At 42.0% G+C, this 17,854-nt stretch overlaps 1 protein-coding gene and 1 long non-coding RNA gene across 10 annotated transcripts in view; one reads left to right on the forward strand and one right to left on the reverse strand.

Moving 5' to 3' along the window:
• The window catches only part of LOC122173552 (uncharacterized), a 62,950-nt gene extending 49,734 nt beyond the window's left edge, over positions 1-13,216 (reverse strand). For both annotated transcript variants that reach the window (XR_010600058.1, XR_010600057.1), the window contains exon 1: positions 13,018-13,216. This is a non-coding gene — a long non-coding RNA (uncharacterized LOC122173552). The remainder of the gene's footprint in view (positions 1-13,017) is intronic.
• Positions 13,217-13,257: 41 nt separating this feature from the next.
• Positions 13,258-17,854, forward strand: part of MBOAT2 (membrane bound O-acyltransferase domain containing 2) — a 170,867-nt gene continuing 166,270 nt past the window's right edge. For 4 of the 8 annotated variants that reach the window (XM_065590141.1, XM_065590144.1, XM_065590143.1 and 1 more), the window contains exon 1: positions 13,382-13,518. Coding sequence is in view for 2 of the 8 variants with exons in the window: in XM_008179900.4 (XP_008178122.2) it covers positions 13,447-13,518 (72 nt within the window). In the remaining 6 variants the exon portion in view is untranslated. Of the gene's footprint in view, positions 13,519-17,854 lie in introns of all 8 variants that reach the window. The other 4 variants (XM_008179900.4, XM_042848728.2, XM_065590142.1 and 1 more) reach the window with 4 other exon arrangements.

Below are 17,854 nucleotides of genomic sequence, written 5' to 3' on the forward strand. Positions count from 1 at the left end.
GAAGGTTGGTGAGCTTTTGTGAATGATTCTTTTGTGTAAGTGCGTCTTGATTTCATTAGAGAGACAAGGTGGGTGAGGTGATATCTTTTATTGGACAAAATTCTCTCTCTAATTAAGGCAGTTGCAACCTTAATTATGGAGAGGCTATCACCTGTCCATAATAAAATAGACAAACCAGTAAGGCTGGACAAGGAGCCCAATAATTTAAACTCCAAAAAACACAGGTTTCCATTATGTGAGCTAAAGGAAGATCTCTGTTAGCTGCTGAAGGATGTTTATGTTCTTTCTAAAAAGCAAACAGACAATAGAGGCCAAGGTTAGGCTTATACACACATCTCAACTTGATTCTGCTACCACAGAAGACTGGCAAACAATTTCTATTGGCATCCGTGGGAGAAGGTTTGGGCCCCAAACTGTCCATGAAAAAAACCAACTCTAATTACAGCCTATATTATCTCAGAAATAGCGGGCACTCACATTTTGAAGGAGACTTTATTATATGGAATGTTTCAAGGGGGGATAGTAACAAGTAGCTTTTGAGCTAGACAGTGAAAAAGACATCAGACAAAAGTCAACATTTCAAATCAGGATATTATTTTACTACTCTGTACCTCAGTTTGCAAAGTCAGAAGAAAATTAAAAACCTTTTTCTTTACTTCACAGCAGATCTGACAATTTCCAGCCAAATTAATTTTCCAAACCAAAAGCTATAAGGGGGCTAAGTTAGGACTTTATAATGAAGACCTGCAACCACCTTTCTATATTAATCTATATAGCTACTTTTGAGAGGATTTTTTTCCTCCTCTTTATGCACTAGGCCCCCTCAAACTAGATTATTAAAATTAGGGCTGTCATTTAATCGCAGTTAACTCATGTGATTAACTCAAAAAAATTAATTGCGATTAATCACACTGTTAAGCAATAGAATACCAATTGAAATTTATTTAATATTTTGGATGTTTTTCTACATTTTCAAATATATTGATATCAATTACAACACAGAATACAGTCCTCAGTGCTCACTTTATATTATTCTTTTTGATTACAAATATTTGCACAGTAAAAATGATAAATATTATTTTTCAATTCACCTCATACAAGTACAGTAGTGCAATCTCTTTACGTAAATATCTTGTGACACCAGCTACAACAGTGCCATGAGAACGCCTGTTCTCACTTTCAGGTGACATTGTAAACAAGAAGCGGGCAGCATTATCTGCTGCAAATTGTAACCAAACTTGTTTGTCTGAGCGATTGGCTATAGTAGGACTGAGTGGACGTGTAGGCGCTAAAGTTTTACAATGTTTTATTTTTTAAATGCAGGGTTTTTTGTACATAATTCTACATTTTTAAGTTCAACTTTCATGATAAAGAGATTGCACTACAGTACTTCTATTAGGTGAATTGAAAAATACTATTTATTTTGTTTTTTACAGTGCAAATATTTGTAATAAAAAATAAATATGAAGAGAGCACATGACCTAATTAAAATATGTACATGTAATATAAACAGAGGAACAGGATGTGTATATGATGGATGTCATAATCTTCCACTGTTGTAACCCTGGTCTTCACCATATCCTTTCCTTGTCATCCCATCCTGTCAAATTTAAGGATTGTTCCTGCACAGTGATGAGCATCCTCAACTGTCACTGAACTAAATGCAATTTTCAGGAAGCACTCAAAACCTTCTTGGATTGGGCCCACGGGGTGATTGTAATCTCTTTAGGGTCGGGACTTGCCTTTATATTTTTCTGTAAAATGCCAATGAACACCTATGGCATGGTAGAAAGTTAAATAATAATAGAAGCACTTTGGCAGAGGTTTGTGTTATACGGAGTTATTTTCCTGTGATTAATCAATCAGCATAAATCTCTCCATATAGACACACCTTTTCTTCAAAGAGGGCCTTTGGTGCACAGATCTTTTTCCTAACTGGATATGTAACTGTTTTAAACAATTTAAAAAAAATATACCCTTTCCCCCAATTTGAGAGTGAATTGAATGCTTGTGGAATCGCTTGAAAGCAAAAGCCAAATTTCCCAGGCTTATAACTCTGACCACATCAGACCGCTCTTCTCATGAGTACAATGGTTCCCCCTTGTCCCCTAAATCAAATGCACAATTTGTTTATGTCTTTAAGTCCCTTCAAGATTTAGCCTTGCCCTACCTGCTTACTCTACTGATTTGTTGTGATGTCAACTGCCACCTTTGCTCTACCAAGATTCTCAGCTTCTCCCTCAAATACCTTGGTGTCTTCCCCCCCCCCAGGAAACTCCTCAAAAACATCCTAAAGCTATCTTCTTTCAAATCCCACCTAAGACTCATTTCTGCTGTGATATCTGCAAAAACCCTGTCCATTGACAATGGGTAGACAACTAGAAAATTGTTACTTCTCTTTCTCATTCAAAATGTGCTTGTTTCGCTGTAAACCTTGTTTGCCACTCACACCTGGTGTGTCTTATTATGAACCTAGAATGTAAGTTATTTGGGGAAGGGATTATTTTTTACTTCATGTAAACAGAACAACCAGTTTCCCTGGTTAGGTGCAAGGCACTATTGTTTTGAGACCTGTAATACACATTCCTGTAACTCCTGTCATAAGATGTCAGCCCAATTTGGTGCTGAAACATACTTTTCATACTTTCTGAGTACAGATAGAGCACATATACTGACAGAAGAGTATCAGAGGGGTAGCCGTGTTAGTCTGGATCTGTAAAAAGCAACAGAGAGTCCTCAGGCACCTTTAAGACTAACAGATGTATTGGAGCATAAGCTTTCGTGGATGAATGCCCACTTCGTCGGATGCATGTAATGGAAATTTCCAGGGGCAAATATAAATTTATACCTGCTCCTGGAAATTTCCATTACATGCATCCGACGAAGTGGGTATTCACCCACAAAAGCTTATGTGCCAATACATCTGTTAGTCTTAAAGATACCACACGACTCTCTGACAGAAGAGTATAAATTAAATTTTTATATTAAAATGACAGGCTATTAAGATACCTCTAAAAATGGCACTTTTTGTTGTGGCATGGTGAGTTTTCTTAAAGACAATTTGAGAATGAGAAATAAGGGCTACATTCATTGGGTAAATTATTTGCTATGAATAGTTTATGCATCATGTAATAACTATCAACACCTCTGTAAATTTCCATGTACTAGAATAACAACACTGATTGAGTCATTGTCTAGTGGCAGAGTTAGCTAAAGCTGTCTCTAAAGCAGTCCTTCTGAAACTTTACCCCAAAATCTCTAACTAAAGATTTCTAAATAGTTGTGCTTTAAATAGCTGGATTCCAGTAAAAAGTAGAAAATAACGTCTCAATCCTGTAGACACACCTTTGCTCCCTTTGACTTTAATGGGATTATTCACTGTATAAAGTTTAGGTGGGATTAGAATTTAGTTGTTCTTGGCTTCCAAACCTGTACGCATTTCTGTAAACCACACTGCATCTGCCTCACACTTTGTGTAACTTCTTTTTCAAAGTTCAGAATTTTTATCATCACTAATTTATAGCAATAATAAGCAGTGACACCAGACCAAGTTTGTTTGACAAAGGTACATTTGGGTCTACAATGAGTGATTGTACTTTGTTATCAGATACAGTTGAAAGCTATGAGTTTAACACCAAATGAATTTCTCAATAGAATCTGCCTTAGGCTGCAGGAAGAATTAAATAAAATATGAATGCAAAAACCAGGTAGGTATGTTGGGTCAATTCATCTCTGGTATAACTCCAATAAAATTCATGGAGGGTTAGCAGTAGGCACTTTTGTCCATATGGTATATGTGTCAGTGAATATTATGATGCTTAAACAGTCTCATTACTTGTTAATACTTTTTAGAAGAACTAATCTCTGTGCAATATTATGTCATGGAGTATATTTTTGCAGTAACTATGTGTGTGGTCTGAAGTCATGTTTCCAGATATATAACCAGCAGCATAAAATACAAAGGAACATACTTAAAAGAGCAAAGTATTCTGGTACTAGCAAACTTATTATACACCTTTTAAAAAGTCTTGTTGCTACTCTAAAAAACATTGTGTAATTTGGTTCTGAAATTAGAAACTCAGATACTATATTGATGAGTGGTATAGAAACAAATGGATTATCTTATTATGGATCAAATTATGTTCATCCTACTAATGCATGTACTCCCAAAGACTTCAAACTAACTACTTTTATGAATTAAGTAAACAGAATTATAGTATTTTTTGAATAACATGCAACCATCAGTGGCTTGCTTGATTATACATCCCAGAGGGAGAGGTAGTACTTCTGAAAATCAGGACAATCACACTTTTTTGAGTGGTGCTCTTTCATTGGTTCTCACTTCTTATCTAGCTTTTACCCATGGCTCCAAGTAGTTGCTAGTATGAAGTAGCGGCCAGATCCTGGAACACTGGTGAGCTAAACCAGGGAGAGACTAGCCATGAGAGGAAATGCCTATTCCCAGCATACTAAGTCTGCTTTGGCAGACCAGGTGAGGGATACCTCTTGGATCAACAGATGGAAAGGTATTGCAACAACATATTGTAGAGTATGTAATGCCTGACAAGGCACAAAAGATATCAACAGCTATCCACTGCAGCTAATGATGTTCTCAGTCATTGTGACCTTTTATGTCACTGGCCTTCGACTCCAGCAGGCAAGAGAGTGAGATTGCCTTTGTGCAATGGTGGTCTTACTTAAAACAAACCCCTCACACACAGGCATTCATGCATCATTAAGAAAGTCCTGCAGCGATGAGCAAGAGGTGTAGATCAGGGTTCTCAACCTTTTTCTTTCTGAGGCCCCCACAACATGCTATAAAAACTCCACGGCCCACTTGTGCCACAGCAACTGGTTTTCTGCATATAAAAGCCAGGGCTGGCATTAGGTAGTAGCAAGCAGGGCAACTGTCTGGCGCCCCATGCCACAGGGCTCCAGGCTTCAGCTCCATGCGGTAGGACTTGGGCTTTCTGCCAGGGACTCTAGTGAGTCTAAAACTGGCCCTGCTTGGAGGACCCCCTGAAACCTGCTCGTGGCCCCCCAGGTGGCCCTGGACCCCTGGTTGCGAACCACTAGTGTAGATGAACACTGGGAGTCACACTCACAAACCTGCACATAAGTAACCTGGGACTCTGTTTGCTCATCTTTGAATCATGGGCAGCAAGGATGTCTGACAACACCCCAGGTGACCGAGTAGCTCTTTTTCAACATTTCTAGAAAGGAAAGGGACTAGAAAAGGTGCCCTAAATATTGCCAATTTTAATTGGACCTATTGACCATGACTAATGTGCAGTCAGGGGGTGACATCATCAGCTAATGGTTTTCAGTGGCAACTAGAGTAAGGCAAAAGGTGTGTTATGCCCCACAATTGTTTGCACTGGTCATTGACTATGTCATGAGGAAAGTAATTGCAGAAGGCAACTGAGGAATTTTATGGACAAATGATAAAGCACAATTAGATGACCTCATTTTTGCTGATGATACTGTCCTGCTTAGTTCTACACATTGCTTAATGGGAAAGAGAAAGAAAGAAAGAAAGAAAGAAAGAAAGAAAAGACCAAGCTTTTGGCAGATGCAGCATAAACAAGTTGGTTTGTTTTCAAAAAGGGAAAGACAAAATATATGGCTATCAATGTCCCAAATGCAACCACCAGAGTAGATGGAAAAATACTAAAAGAATGAAGTCATGTTATCTATCTAAGGAATGATATGTGCAATGATGGTGACACCATACTAGATGTTAAGCAACAAACATCAAAAGCAGCAATCAACTTTTATAAACTTGAAAAAAGATTTAGAAAAAGTAGCATGATTGGCACCGATACAAATATATGAATTTTAAACATCAGCATCATGTCTGTACTCCTTTATGGAGCAGAGTCATGTAAACCTACAACAGAAATTGATAAGAAGATCAACTCATTCGAAAGTACATGCCTGCAGAAGATCTTCAGAATCCATTGGAAAAGGGTTTCTTGCAACATGAGAAATTCTAAGTAGAGCAAATGAATCCCAAGTAACAAACATGGTAAGAAGAAGATAAACACATTTAGGACATGATACCAACATGGCTTCCACATCAAGTGATAACATGAACATCACCTGAGAAGACAAAAAGAGGGCAACTTAGAGAAACATTATGCAGAACAATAGAGAAAGAGGCTAAATCCATCAACATGATACACAGAAGTCTGAACAGACCAGCACAAGACTGAAATAAATGGTGGAAACTATGGATGCCCAATGCAGGAGGATAAATGAAAGAAGAGTTCATTGCAGTTTGTGGATCATTTACACTGTGGTCGTTCTATAAGAAAAACAAAAGCTCTCACTGTGGGCAACTTGGAACATACAGATCCTAATGGACTGAGAGAACACATCAAGATTGAAAGATGTATACTGCATTAACTGCAAGGGAACTTGCTAGATATAGCACTGACATAGCTGCCATCAGCAAACCAGACTTTCAAAGGCTCCATAAAAGAATTAAAAGATGGCTATACATTCATGGAGGAGGGATAGCTCAGTGGTTTGAGCATTGGCCTGCTAAACCCAAGGTTGTGAGTTTAATCCTTGAGGGGGCCACTTAGGAATCTGGCGCAAAATCAGTACTTGGTCCTGCTAGTGAAGGCAGGGGGCTGGACTCGATGACCTTTCAAGATCCCTTCCAGTTCTAGGAGATAGGATATCTCCATTTGGAAAAGGAAGACAGAATATATAGCATTGGTTTTGCCATTAAACGCAGCCTCCTGAAATCACTGAAAGTCTTATCTATGGCTAAAAATGAATGCCTAATGACTCTGACTTCCCACTGGAAATTTATACTTTGTGATTCTTATCAGTGCTTATGCTCCAACCATGAGCAGCACAGAAGAAATAAAAGAAGAGCTGTATTCTGATTTGGATGACAATCAAATCTATACCCAGTGAAGACATGCTTCTAACAGACTTTAATGCCAGTGTTGAAAAGAGTGAAGCTTGGAGCGGTGTAATAAAGAACAATGGAATCAGGCATCTGAACGCAATGGTTTCCTTTTACTCAGCAAGTGTGCTGACCACGAGCTCGTTATTACGAACACAAATATTTGTCAGCCAAGTTGACAAATATAAAACGTTGTGGATGGATCCAAGATCAAAGCACTGTCACGTGATTGACTGTCATCCTATGGCCAAGGGACATCAACAGTATCAAAGCAACGTGAAGATCAGATTGCTGGATCAACCATAGAATGGATCAGAACCATTTTCAGTCTACATGTTGCTGCCCCCAACAAAACAATGCTGAACAGATTAAATCAAAATTAAGCATAGCAAAATTGAAAGGTGTTTCAATCAAGAAAAAACTGAGGTAAAATTTAAGAGGAAAAATTTGGTTGTACTGTATCATTATCCAGTTACTCACTTGAAAAGTGGAATATATTCAAGTTGGCCATCAGTCAAGCCTTAAAACAGGGGTGGGGAACCTTTTTTCTATCAGGGGCCATTGATCCACAGGAAAAAATCAGGCAGGGACCACACACAGCCCTGCGGGGGGTGGGGGGGTTGGCACGGAGGCTCGAGGCTTCCTCTAGGCTCTGGGGTGGGGCTGGGGATGAGGGGTTTGGGGTGCAGCAGGAGGCTCCGGGCTGGGGCCAAGGGGTTTGAAGTGTGGGAGCAGGCTCAGGGCTGTGGCAGGGGGTTGGGGTGCGGGAGCGGGTGTGAGTTCCGCAAGGGAGTTAGGGTGCGGGGGGGGGAGGGGGTTCTGACCTGGGCAGGGGACTGAGGTGAGGGAGGGGGTTTGGGATCTGGCTGAGCGGCGCTTACCTAAGATGGCTTCCAGTCGATGGTGCAGCAGGGCTAAGACAGTCTCCCTGCCTGCCCTGGCTCTGCGCTGCTCCTGGAAGTGGCCGGCATGTCTAGCCCCTAGGTGGAGGGGCCAGGTGGCTCTGTGTGGTGCGTGCTACCTGTGGCCGCACCCCCGCAGCTCCCATTGGCCACGGTTTCTGACCAATGGGAACGTGGAGCTGGCACTTGGGGTGGGGGCAGCACACGGAGCTTCCCTGGTCACCCTCCACCTAAGGGCTGCAGGGACATGCCAGCGAGCTGGAGCTCGCGACTCCTGCCCGGCGGGGGGTTGCCAAGGCTTGGGGCTTTCGGCCCACAGTGTGAAGACTTGCCGCAGGCTGGATGAAATGAAGCAGTGGGTCAGATCTGTCCCGCGGGCCGGAAGTTCCCCAGCCCTGCCTTAGAAGAAACTCTGAGCAAAAATCAGAGACAGCACCAGGATTGGTTTGATGAAAATGATGATGAAAAGAAAGCATTATGCCAATACTAAAAACAAAGTTGTTTTATGATTCCCTGAAGGCCATTTATGGCCTATTGAAATTGGGACCAGCTCCACTAAAGAGTTTAGAAAAATATTCCTTAATCAAGAACAAAAGAGGGATCTGAGAGATGGGTGCAGCACTTTACTAAGCTGCTCATCTATCCCTTTACTGTCAATCACAGTGCTAGCGGAGCTAACTCAGTACCCCATACATGAAGAAATCGCCCATTTACCTACAGCCAAGGAAGTGAAAAAAGCTATCAAACAAATTAAGTCAAGTAAATCATCAAACAAAGATTGCATGTCCCCCAAACTGTCAACTATTCATAAGAAATTACTGAAGATAGCTTGCAAATGGAAAATTCCTCAGGATTTCAAAGATGCAATCATAGTAACACTAAACAAAAGTAAAGCTAACAAATCTGACTGCGGCAATTATCGAGGTATCTCCCTACTATCTGCAGATGGTAAAATCCTTGCTAGGATTTGCTCTATTAGCTTGCTGAAACAGTATCAGGGAAGCTTCTACCCAAGACCCAATGTGGATTTAGATCAGGATGGAGCAACAAAAACATGATTTTTGTTAAGACACGAATTCACAAAAAAATGTATTGATGAAAACATGGAATTGCATGCTATCTTCATTGATCTAAAAAAAGCATTCAACACTGTAAGCAGAAATGGACTCTGAAAAATTCTAGAAAATTTGGCTGCCCAACCAAATTTGTTAACATCATACCTCAATTCCATGAAGATATGACTAGTCAAGTACTCTCAGATGCTGGTCATTCTAAGCCATTTCCCCCATCTAATGAGGTGAAACAAGTCTGTGTGCTGGCACCAATCATCCTTAAAAAGAAGAACAGGAGTACTTGTGGCACCTTAGAGACTAACAAATTTATTAGAGCATAAGCTTTCGTGGACTACAGCCCCATTCTAGAAGTGGGCTGTAGTCCACGAAAGCTTATGCTCTAATAAATTTGTTAGTCTCTAAGGTGCCACAAGTACTCCTGTTCTTCTTTTTGCGGATACAGACTAACACGGCTGCTACTCTGAATCCTCCTTAGTCTCTTTTTTGCAGCCATTTTGAATTATGCAACTGAGAGCCTTCAAAAGGGCAGCCATACAATATACAGAACTGATGGAATTCTCCTCAGTCTCCAAAGATTTACTGCAGAGACAAAAGTCCTTGAGAAACTCATGTGCGAAGCCCTTTTTGCTATGACTGTGCTCTACTCAATCAGTGAAAGTGACCTATAGCTTATCCCTGACAGGTTCTCAGAGGCAACTAAACAGTTTGGACTCACTATCAGCCTGGAAAAAAACTCATTCCTATTCCAACTGGCACCATAAACCACTACCATTTAGTCAAACATCACCATCAAGGGTACAAAATTAAAGAATGTCAATCACTGTACAAACCTTGGTAGTACCATCTGAAGTGACCGTTCCCTGGATCAAGAAATATAAAACAGAATACAAAAGGCAGACTTTTTCGAAGACTTCACCATAGGATATTCGACCAGCATACCATCAAACTATTCTTGGGATTTTGTGGTTCCCAATGAGTCAGATGCTGGGCAGAATCAAGGGACTTTGATGCGATGCGATTCACTTCAATGTGATTCAACAAGGCTTTATTCAATGTGCACAAAGGGAGAGCCCCGGTACAAAAATCAGGCAGAGTCCCTCCAGCAAGGAGCCCCTCCCATTGTTATTTTATAGCACATGGCTCTTACATAACAAGTTACAGAACACAAACCTTTAACCAAACAAATTTAACCTATCCATATATGGATTTGTTCATCAGATGCTTATACTTCTCCACTCCACATGCTGAGCTCACCCCCCTCCCTTTGGCCTTCTCTAGAATGTTCCTAGGGTGGTGAGCCACAGCATGCTTCCCTGCAAACCACATTTTATCCAAAATGAACACAAGCATACCCTTCACTGTCAACAAAATTGATGATATATGATACAGAAATGATGGCATTCCGTTCATACAGGTCTGAAACATGGACAGTGTACTGCAGGCATACCAGGCAACTTGAAAAATTTCACATGTGCTGTCTTTGCTCTATTGTGAAGGCCTGCTGGGAAGATAAAGTATCAAACATGAACATCCATGAAAGAGCAAAAACAGCCACCATGGAGGCAATGATCATCAAAACTTAGCTCAGCTGAACATATCATTTTATCAGGATGGGTGATGGTAGACTCCGCCAAAAAAGTCCTTTATGGTGAACTGAAACTCTAGGATTGGAGACAATTTAAGATAAGCTCCAAATCTGCCATTTAGTGGCCTAAGTCAAGCATCCACAAATCAAAGAATTAATGAATACCTATGATACTACTGTACAGAGTTCAGGGGTTCATTCATTGTTGTTGCTTGACTACACAGGGCACCGAAAACTCTATGGCAGCTTCACTTCACTTCCTAAGAGTTTTACTTTTGTAGTTTGTTGAATTCATCCTTATTCTGAGGCTTAACTTAGAAGTTGTTTCACCATTTCATTACAGTTGCTGGAAATAATCTAGTTAGTCATGGTGCACTGTAGTCCCTGGCTGACATTTTTTGAATCACACATAGCTGCTGAATATTAAGCAAAATGATAAATTAACTTCTGTAAAAGCAGGAAGAGAATATTTGTATTTTCTGGTATGTTCTAACCTTTTATGTCCTCCAAAACATATGGTTACAGTGTGAAGAAAACAACAGTTTCATATTATTCAGGCCATTGAGTGTCAATAAATATACACAGCTATCCATTTGTAATGTCATCATCAGAAGTACTCTTGATATGATGTTCCAGACAAGTCACTCTTTTGCTTGAGCTGCAGATGAACATTGCTGTTTTTGTAGCTATACCCCAACAATTATGAGTTTACAGGAACCTTATTAGATTTACTGATCACCAAATTTTGAGTGACAACTGGATACTCACTGTGAATATGTCCTTGAGCTCCAGTAAAGTCAGTGAAAACCACTTCATAGCAATAATTGGAGGATCTAGATAAAAACAGCGCACTCCTCCATAAACTCCTTCATTACACAAATTAGGAGAATGAAATATTTAATAAAGATAACCTTTAATACATAGGAGAAATCTAGCACTAACAGATTTCAGTGGGGTAGCCGTGTTAGTCTGTATCAGTAAAAACAACGAGGAATCCTTGTGGCACCTTAGAGACTAACAAATGCCACAAGGACTCCTCATTGTTAGCAACTAACAGAGTATGAAGAGGTAAAAAAGGTAGGCATATGAATACAGACTATTCTAATATATGTAACAACCCTGAGTGCTAGAGTATGTCTGTCCAGTAGCACAAAGGTTGCTGCAAGCCCAACTGCCTCCTAGCTCCACTGGTCACTGAAGACATCATTCTTGGTCTTACATATATGTACTCGACTTATGCAACCACTATATTAGTCATTGAACTGTCACCATAGGTTGACATACCTACATTGCTTTTAGTATCCCAAAAGGAAATTCCACTACCATCTTGCAACTACTAAGTAAATAAGTGGTGTCACTCTAAGTTTGGGTACTCAGGAAATAGCTTCTTTAGCAGTGGGTAAAAGTGAGTATGTAGCATAACACCTTTAGGAAGACTTTGTTAATATCAGTGTTGTTCAGTGGGAACAGAGTCCCCTTTGCCATCTTTTTTTTTTTTAAATTCTGTTACCAGGAACTTTGCTTGGCCATCGTATAACATGTAAAGATCCAAAATCTTACCACAATGATCCACTAATGTCTGCATAACCATGGAGTAATATTCCTTCCTGTGGAGCACATAAACTCTTGGACATTTGAGAGGAATTAGGAGAAGAATAGGCACATTGCTCCTGCACTGTTAGAAACAGCCAATTGTTTATATTCCTTAATAATCTCTGGTATCTTGTCCACCTTTATCCCATCCACATGCTCCTGCAACAAACAGTTTTGCAAACCTCCACCACAGTAGCATCCACTGTGATTTTACTAGCCCAAACTGGGCAATAGCTATTAGGGTAGCAGTTAGGTCCTCAGGCAATTGCTATTTCCTTTTCAGTAGGGACCAGTATTCTCAACCTTTCTAATACTGTGGCTCCCAAGCTTTTCCCATCCCATTGTGTCAAGGTACCAAACTCCTGTCAAGTGCTGATACCAATGTAATCTTTAGGGTAGGTACTACCCTCTATCTAGTGCTGCTGCCGCAGCACTCCCAGACTTGTCCCCCTCAAGTGCTGATATCCTCCACAGTTCAACCCTCCCAAGTACTCTCCTTAATCTACTGTCCCTTCTGCTCAGTGCTGGTGGCCCTCATTAACTTTGCTATTGCTGGTAAAGGCCCATTAACCCCACCATTGCCAGTACCACTGCCAATGCACAAACTTCCCCATAACCAGCCCTCTCCATTGCCTCCCCCAATTGCCAGTACCCCCCTCCAATGCTGAGACATCCTCATTAACCCCTCCCCCCATAGCCAGCACCCTCTCCCCATTGTCAGTGTCCCCTCTGCCATGCTGGGGTCTCATTACCTCCCCATTGTCAGTGCCCCCTCTCCAATGCTGGGGTGGGGCCTCCATTAACCCCCCCACTGCCACGCCCCCCATGCTGGGGTCTCCTCATTACCTCCCCATTGTCAGTGCCCCCTCTCCAATGCTGGGGTGGGGCCTCCATTAACCCCCCCCCACTGCCACGCCCCCCATGCTGGGGTCTCCTCATTACCCTTCCCATGGCATTGCCGTGGCCCCCTGTTCTGTTGACTCTTCTCCATTGTCCGCAGCCGCTCCCCGGCAGAAGGCAAAGGGGGTCACTATCCAACCCAGCCCAACTGCCCCAAACCCGGTCCCGCGGCCACCCTCGGCGCTGGGGGGAGGTGACGACTGGTGGCTTTGTCCCACCCTGCTGCTGGGCGGGGATTGGGAGACGCCGCCTGTCACTCTACCGCCTGGCCGCGTGTGGAGTGGGCAGCGGGACTGTCACTCCGCGGCTGGGCCGCTCCCGTTGCCTCCTCCGGCCCCTTGTTGTCACGACGTAGGTCGGGCTCTTCGCGCTGCTGCCGCTGTAGTGGGGAGACGGGAGGGAAAAGCGGCTTCTCCTCCTCCCCCCCCCGACCAGTCCCCATTCTCCCGGGCCGGGGGCGGCGCCCTCGCCATGGCCACCAGCACCACGGGCTCCACGCTGCTGCAGCCCCTCAGCAACGCCGTGCGGCTGCCCATAGACCAGGTGAGGATGGGGAGGCGCCCACCCTGCCCGGCTTCCTGTGGGGAGAGGGGGCTGGCTGGGTTTAGCCCCCTCCACTCCATCCCATCCCCCATCCCATCCCACCTCTCCCCTCCTCATCCCAGCCATGGCATCTCTCCCCGCATGCACCCCCCCGCAGCCCATGGCACGTCTGTGTGTGTGTCTGGGGACAGCCCCCAGCACCTTCTCCCGTGCGTGCCCAGGCACCGGAGTGCCTGTGTGTGCATAATCCAGCCCTTTGTGTGTGCAGGAACGCTTGTGCCTGCATCCACCCATCTCTGACACTAGTGTGTGTGTGTGTGTGTAAAATGTGATGAACATGGGTATGCATCTGGTATGAGAATAGGCGATAACAATGCTATTTGTGCAGGTGCACATGGTGTTTTGATAAATACAAAAGGGTACATTAGATGGTATTTTTAATTGCAACGCTTGTTCTAAACTGTATTACAGATCTGTAATAAAATTGTGTACATAATATAGTTATATGTGTATTTATAAATTGTTATGGTGGTGGTTGACCCCTGTGCGTGTGGGTTAGTAGTTATACCAAGGGACTAGTAGAAACCATACGTTCTTTTCCTGGCTTTGTAATTACCCATGTGGCCTCGGGGAAGACATTTAACCTCTTTTTTTTTTTCATCTGGAAAGGGGGGATAATATTGACTTGACCTCCCAGGAGTGTCATGAGTGTTAGTTAATTTCTGCAATTCATGGAACACGCGTACTCTGCATTTATGTATTACTTATTTTGTGCATATATGTATCTGTTTATATAAACAAAATGTTTAATAATTATTATATACACATGGGCACTACACTTCCCTAGTGGCTTTTATCTCAGGATGTGTAAATACCTGATGCCTTATGTCTCTTAACACATGTAAAGTAGAAAGTGTTATCCTTATCTTATGGGTGGGGAAACTGAGATGTACAGGTTGAGTGACTTATCCAAGGTCTTATAGTATGTTTGTGAAAGAAATGGAAATAAAACTTGGATCTTCTAACTCCAAGGATAAACAGTTTTATAAATATATATGTAATGTTCATAAGAAGTGTAGTGATACTGTGATGTATGGGTAGAGAAACAATTTTAGAAGGAAGAATAATAAGAAAAAACATGGTGTAAATGTGTAAAGGCTGATCTGGGGCAGTGTGTCCAAGTTTCTAAGGTGATAGTATGCAAACAAAGGAAACAAGGTAAGGAAAATAGAAGAACTCCTATTATATGTACATAGAAGGAGTGTTACATTTAAGGGGCGTCACCAAACTTCACAAGAAAAAATCAGTGGGGACTAAATATTGAGGAAAGGAAACTCTCTAGAAAAAAGAGTTTTAGTTTTAAATTTTTCTACTCCACTAATACAAGAGTCTAAAAATACCCTAATTCTGTGGCTACATATATATATAAAGATATGGCTGTTACAAAAACTCCCAAAAGCAGACAATTCTAGTGAATTCTGACACCAGGAGCTAGATCAGGGGTCGGCAACCTTTCAGAAGTGGTGTGCCGAGTCTTCATTTATTCACTCTAATTTAAGGTTTCACGTGCCAGTAATACATTTTAATGTTTTTAGAATGTCTCTTTCTATAAGTCTAAAATATATAACTAAACTATTGTTGTATGTAAAGTGAATAAGGTTTTTAAAATGTTTAAAAAGCTTAATTTAAAAATTTAAATAAAATGCAGAGCCCCCCGGACTGGTGACCAGGACCTGGGCAGTGTGAGTGCCACTGAAAATCTGTTCATGTGCCGCCTTCGGCTCGTGTGCCATAGGTTGCCTACCCCTGAACTAGATACTATGTAGAACTTCAGTTGATTTGGTATGCATCTCGTACAGGTAGCAAGGTCGGTATATGGCCTAGTGTCTGAACTCTCTTATTTCTAGATTTTAAGTTCTTAAAGCACGAACCACGCCTTCTCTATTTCTGTAAAGCACCTAGAACTCACTTGGATGTTGTAAAACAAAGAATAATAGATAACTCCTCACTTATGGCATGATTCCAGGATGTTGGCATTCGTTATAACTTTCATCACTTCGTGGCATATGGTCACTTGTTCAAACTCGTTTTTGTAAACATTGCTGATACATCACTTAAAATTATTTATCCAAAAGACTGGAAGGCCTCCATCTAGAATCTTAATCAATATACGGCTTATAACCTGTATTGTTCTAGTGTTCTGCAACAGATGCTTCTGTAAGATAGGTGCTTTATGAAAATTACCTTGCCCTTATCTAGCAAGCTACATGGAAGCTTCCAGGGCAATTTCAATGAAAACTGTGTGTAGTTTTAGAAGGTTTTTAACAAGAATGTTAAAATACTCCCTCCCCCCCTCATTTTTATATTGCCCTGCCCTATAGACAATTAATGTTGATATGTAGATGTGTACAAAGGAAAATTGCTGTGTATTTTCATTAGCCATGATTTAAGCAATAGTAATGTTGATTAGAGTATAGATTCAAGGCTTTGTGAAATTATACAACTTTGTAAGAAGTTGTATTTATTGGAGTACTTATTATACAAAAATCTCAGCTTTAAAGATTTTTTTTTAAACAAGTCTCATCACAAGACACATGCATAAAGATAAGTGTAATTAGGGAGAGAACATGAATGTTGGATGTAATCAAATGGGATGGAGCAGTGGAGGGAAAGGACTAAAAGGAAACAGAAAGTGTTCAGATCAATTGCTGTATGTGCAAAGGTTATGTATGCCATTCAACAATATTGTACAAACACTAGGGATTATAAAAAGCAGATCTGGCTGAACAAGGAAGTACAAAAGGAGTAAGAGCTTTTTGTTTATACTGGTATAGTTAAAGCTACACAAATCCCTTTTGTGGGAATTGTACCAGTTTGGCTGTGTCTTCACTGCCAAAAAAGGTGAGTTTTTACAGTGAGATAGGTAATGTGTGTTAACTATTTGCTGTAAAAATCATAGTGGAGACAAGGCTCTGTAGTTTTTATATTGATGTCGCTAGGTGAGATTAAACCCAGGTGGGGGGTATAATGTTGACTTTGTCTAACTATACTTTAGTAAAAATCTCTTGTGTCTTGTCTCCAGTAAAATCTTACAGAAATATGGCTAACACGTGTTGCTGTTAAAATAAATTTAAAGAAAAATATTTTTTGTCTGTGAAAACAGCCTAAAACTTGGATTAAGGGTATGATTTTTACAGAAATAGTTATACGAAAATATGCATGTAGACCAGGCTTTAAAAGGGATTTAGAGGTACTACTTAGAACAGGGGTTGGCAACGTTTGGCACGCAGCTTGCCAGGGTAAGCACCGTAGCAGGCCGGGCCAGTTTATTTACCTGCTGACGTGGCAGGTTTGGCCAATCGCGGCCCCCACTTGCCGTGGTTCGCCGTCCCGGGCCAATGGGGGTGGCGGGAAGCGGCGCGGACGAGGGATGTGCTGGCCGCGGCTTCCCGCTGCCCCTATTGGCCCAGGACGGCGAACCGCGGCCAGTGGGGGCCGTGATCAGCCGAACCTGCCGTGTCAGCAGGTAAATAAACTGGCCCGGCCTGCTAGGGTGCTTACCCTGGCGAGCCGCGTGCCAAATGTTGCCGACCCCTGACTTAGAAAAACACTCAGCACAGCCAAGGCTTGAAAAATTTAGGGGGGTCATGGTATTGCTACCCTTATTTCTGCACTGCCTTCAGAGCTGGGTGGCCAAGGAGAGTTGGCTGCTGGCCAGGCGCCCAGCTCTGAAGGCAGTGCCCTGTCAGCAGCAGCACAGAAGTAAGGGTGGCAATACCATACTATGCCATCCTTACTTCTGCGCTGCTGCTGGCAGCGGTATTGCCTTCAGAACTGGACTCCCAGCCAGCAGCTGCCGCTCTTCAGCCATCCAGCTATGAAGGCAACACAACCACCAGCAGCAGCGCAGAAGTAGGGGTAGCAGTACTGCAACCACCCTACAATAACCTTGCAACCCTACCCACAACTCCTTTTTGGGTCAGGACCCCTACAATTACAACACCATGAAATTTCAAATTTAAATTTCTGAAATCATGAAATTTATGATTTTAAAAATCCTATGACCAGGAAATTGGCCAAAATGGACCGTGAATTTGGTAGGGCCCTATTTATGTATTACTGTGGGCTGGGATTGTATGGAACCTCTCAAGAGTGGGAGATGTGACAAATGTCAGACCTGTGGTTTCAGAAAACTACATTGAACAATGTGCCAGACAAAAATGGACTCGTGGAACAAAAAGTGTTGTTTTCCTGGGGAATATCTAGGGGGAGGTGATTGCAAATTCCCCACTGCTGGTTATGCAAAAACACAGCCTTATGAAGCTATGCCCTGTGG

Source organism: Chrysemys picta, chromosome 3 (genome assembly GCF_011386835.1).
Source record: "Chrysemys picta bellii isolate R12L10 chromosome 3, ASM1138683v2, whole genome shotgun sequence".
Classification (NCBI taxonomy): domain Eukaryota; kingdom Metazoa; phylum Chordata; order Testudines; family Emydidae; genus Chrysemys; species Chrysemys picta.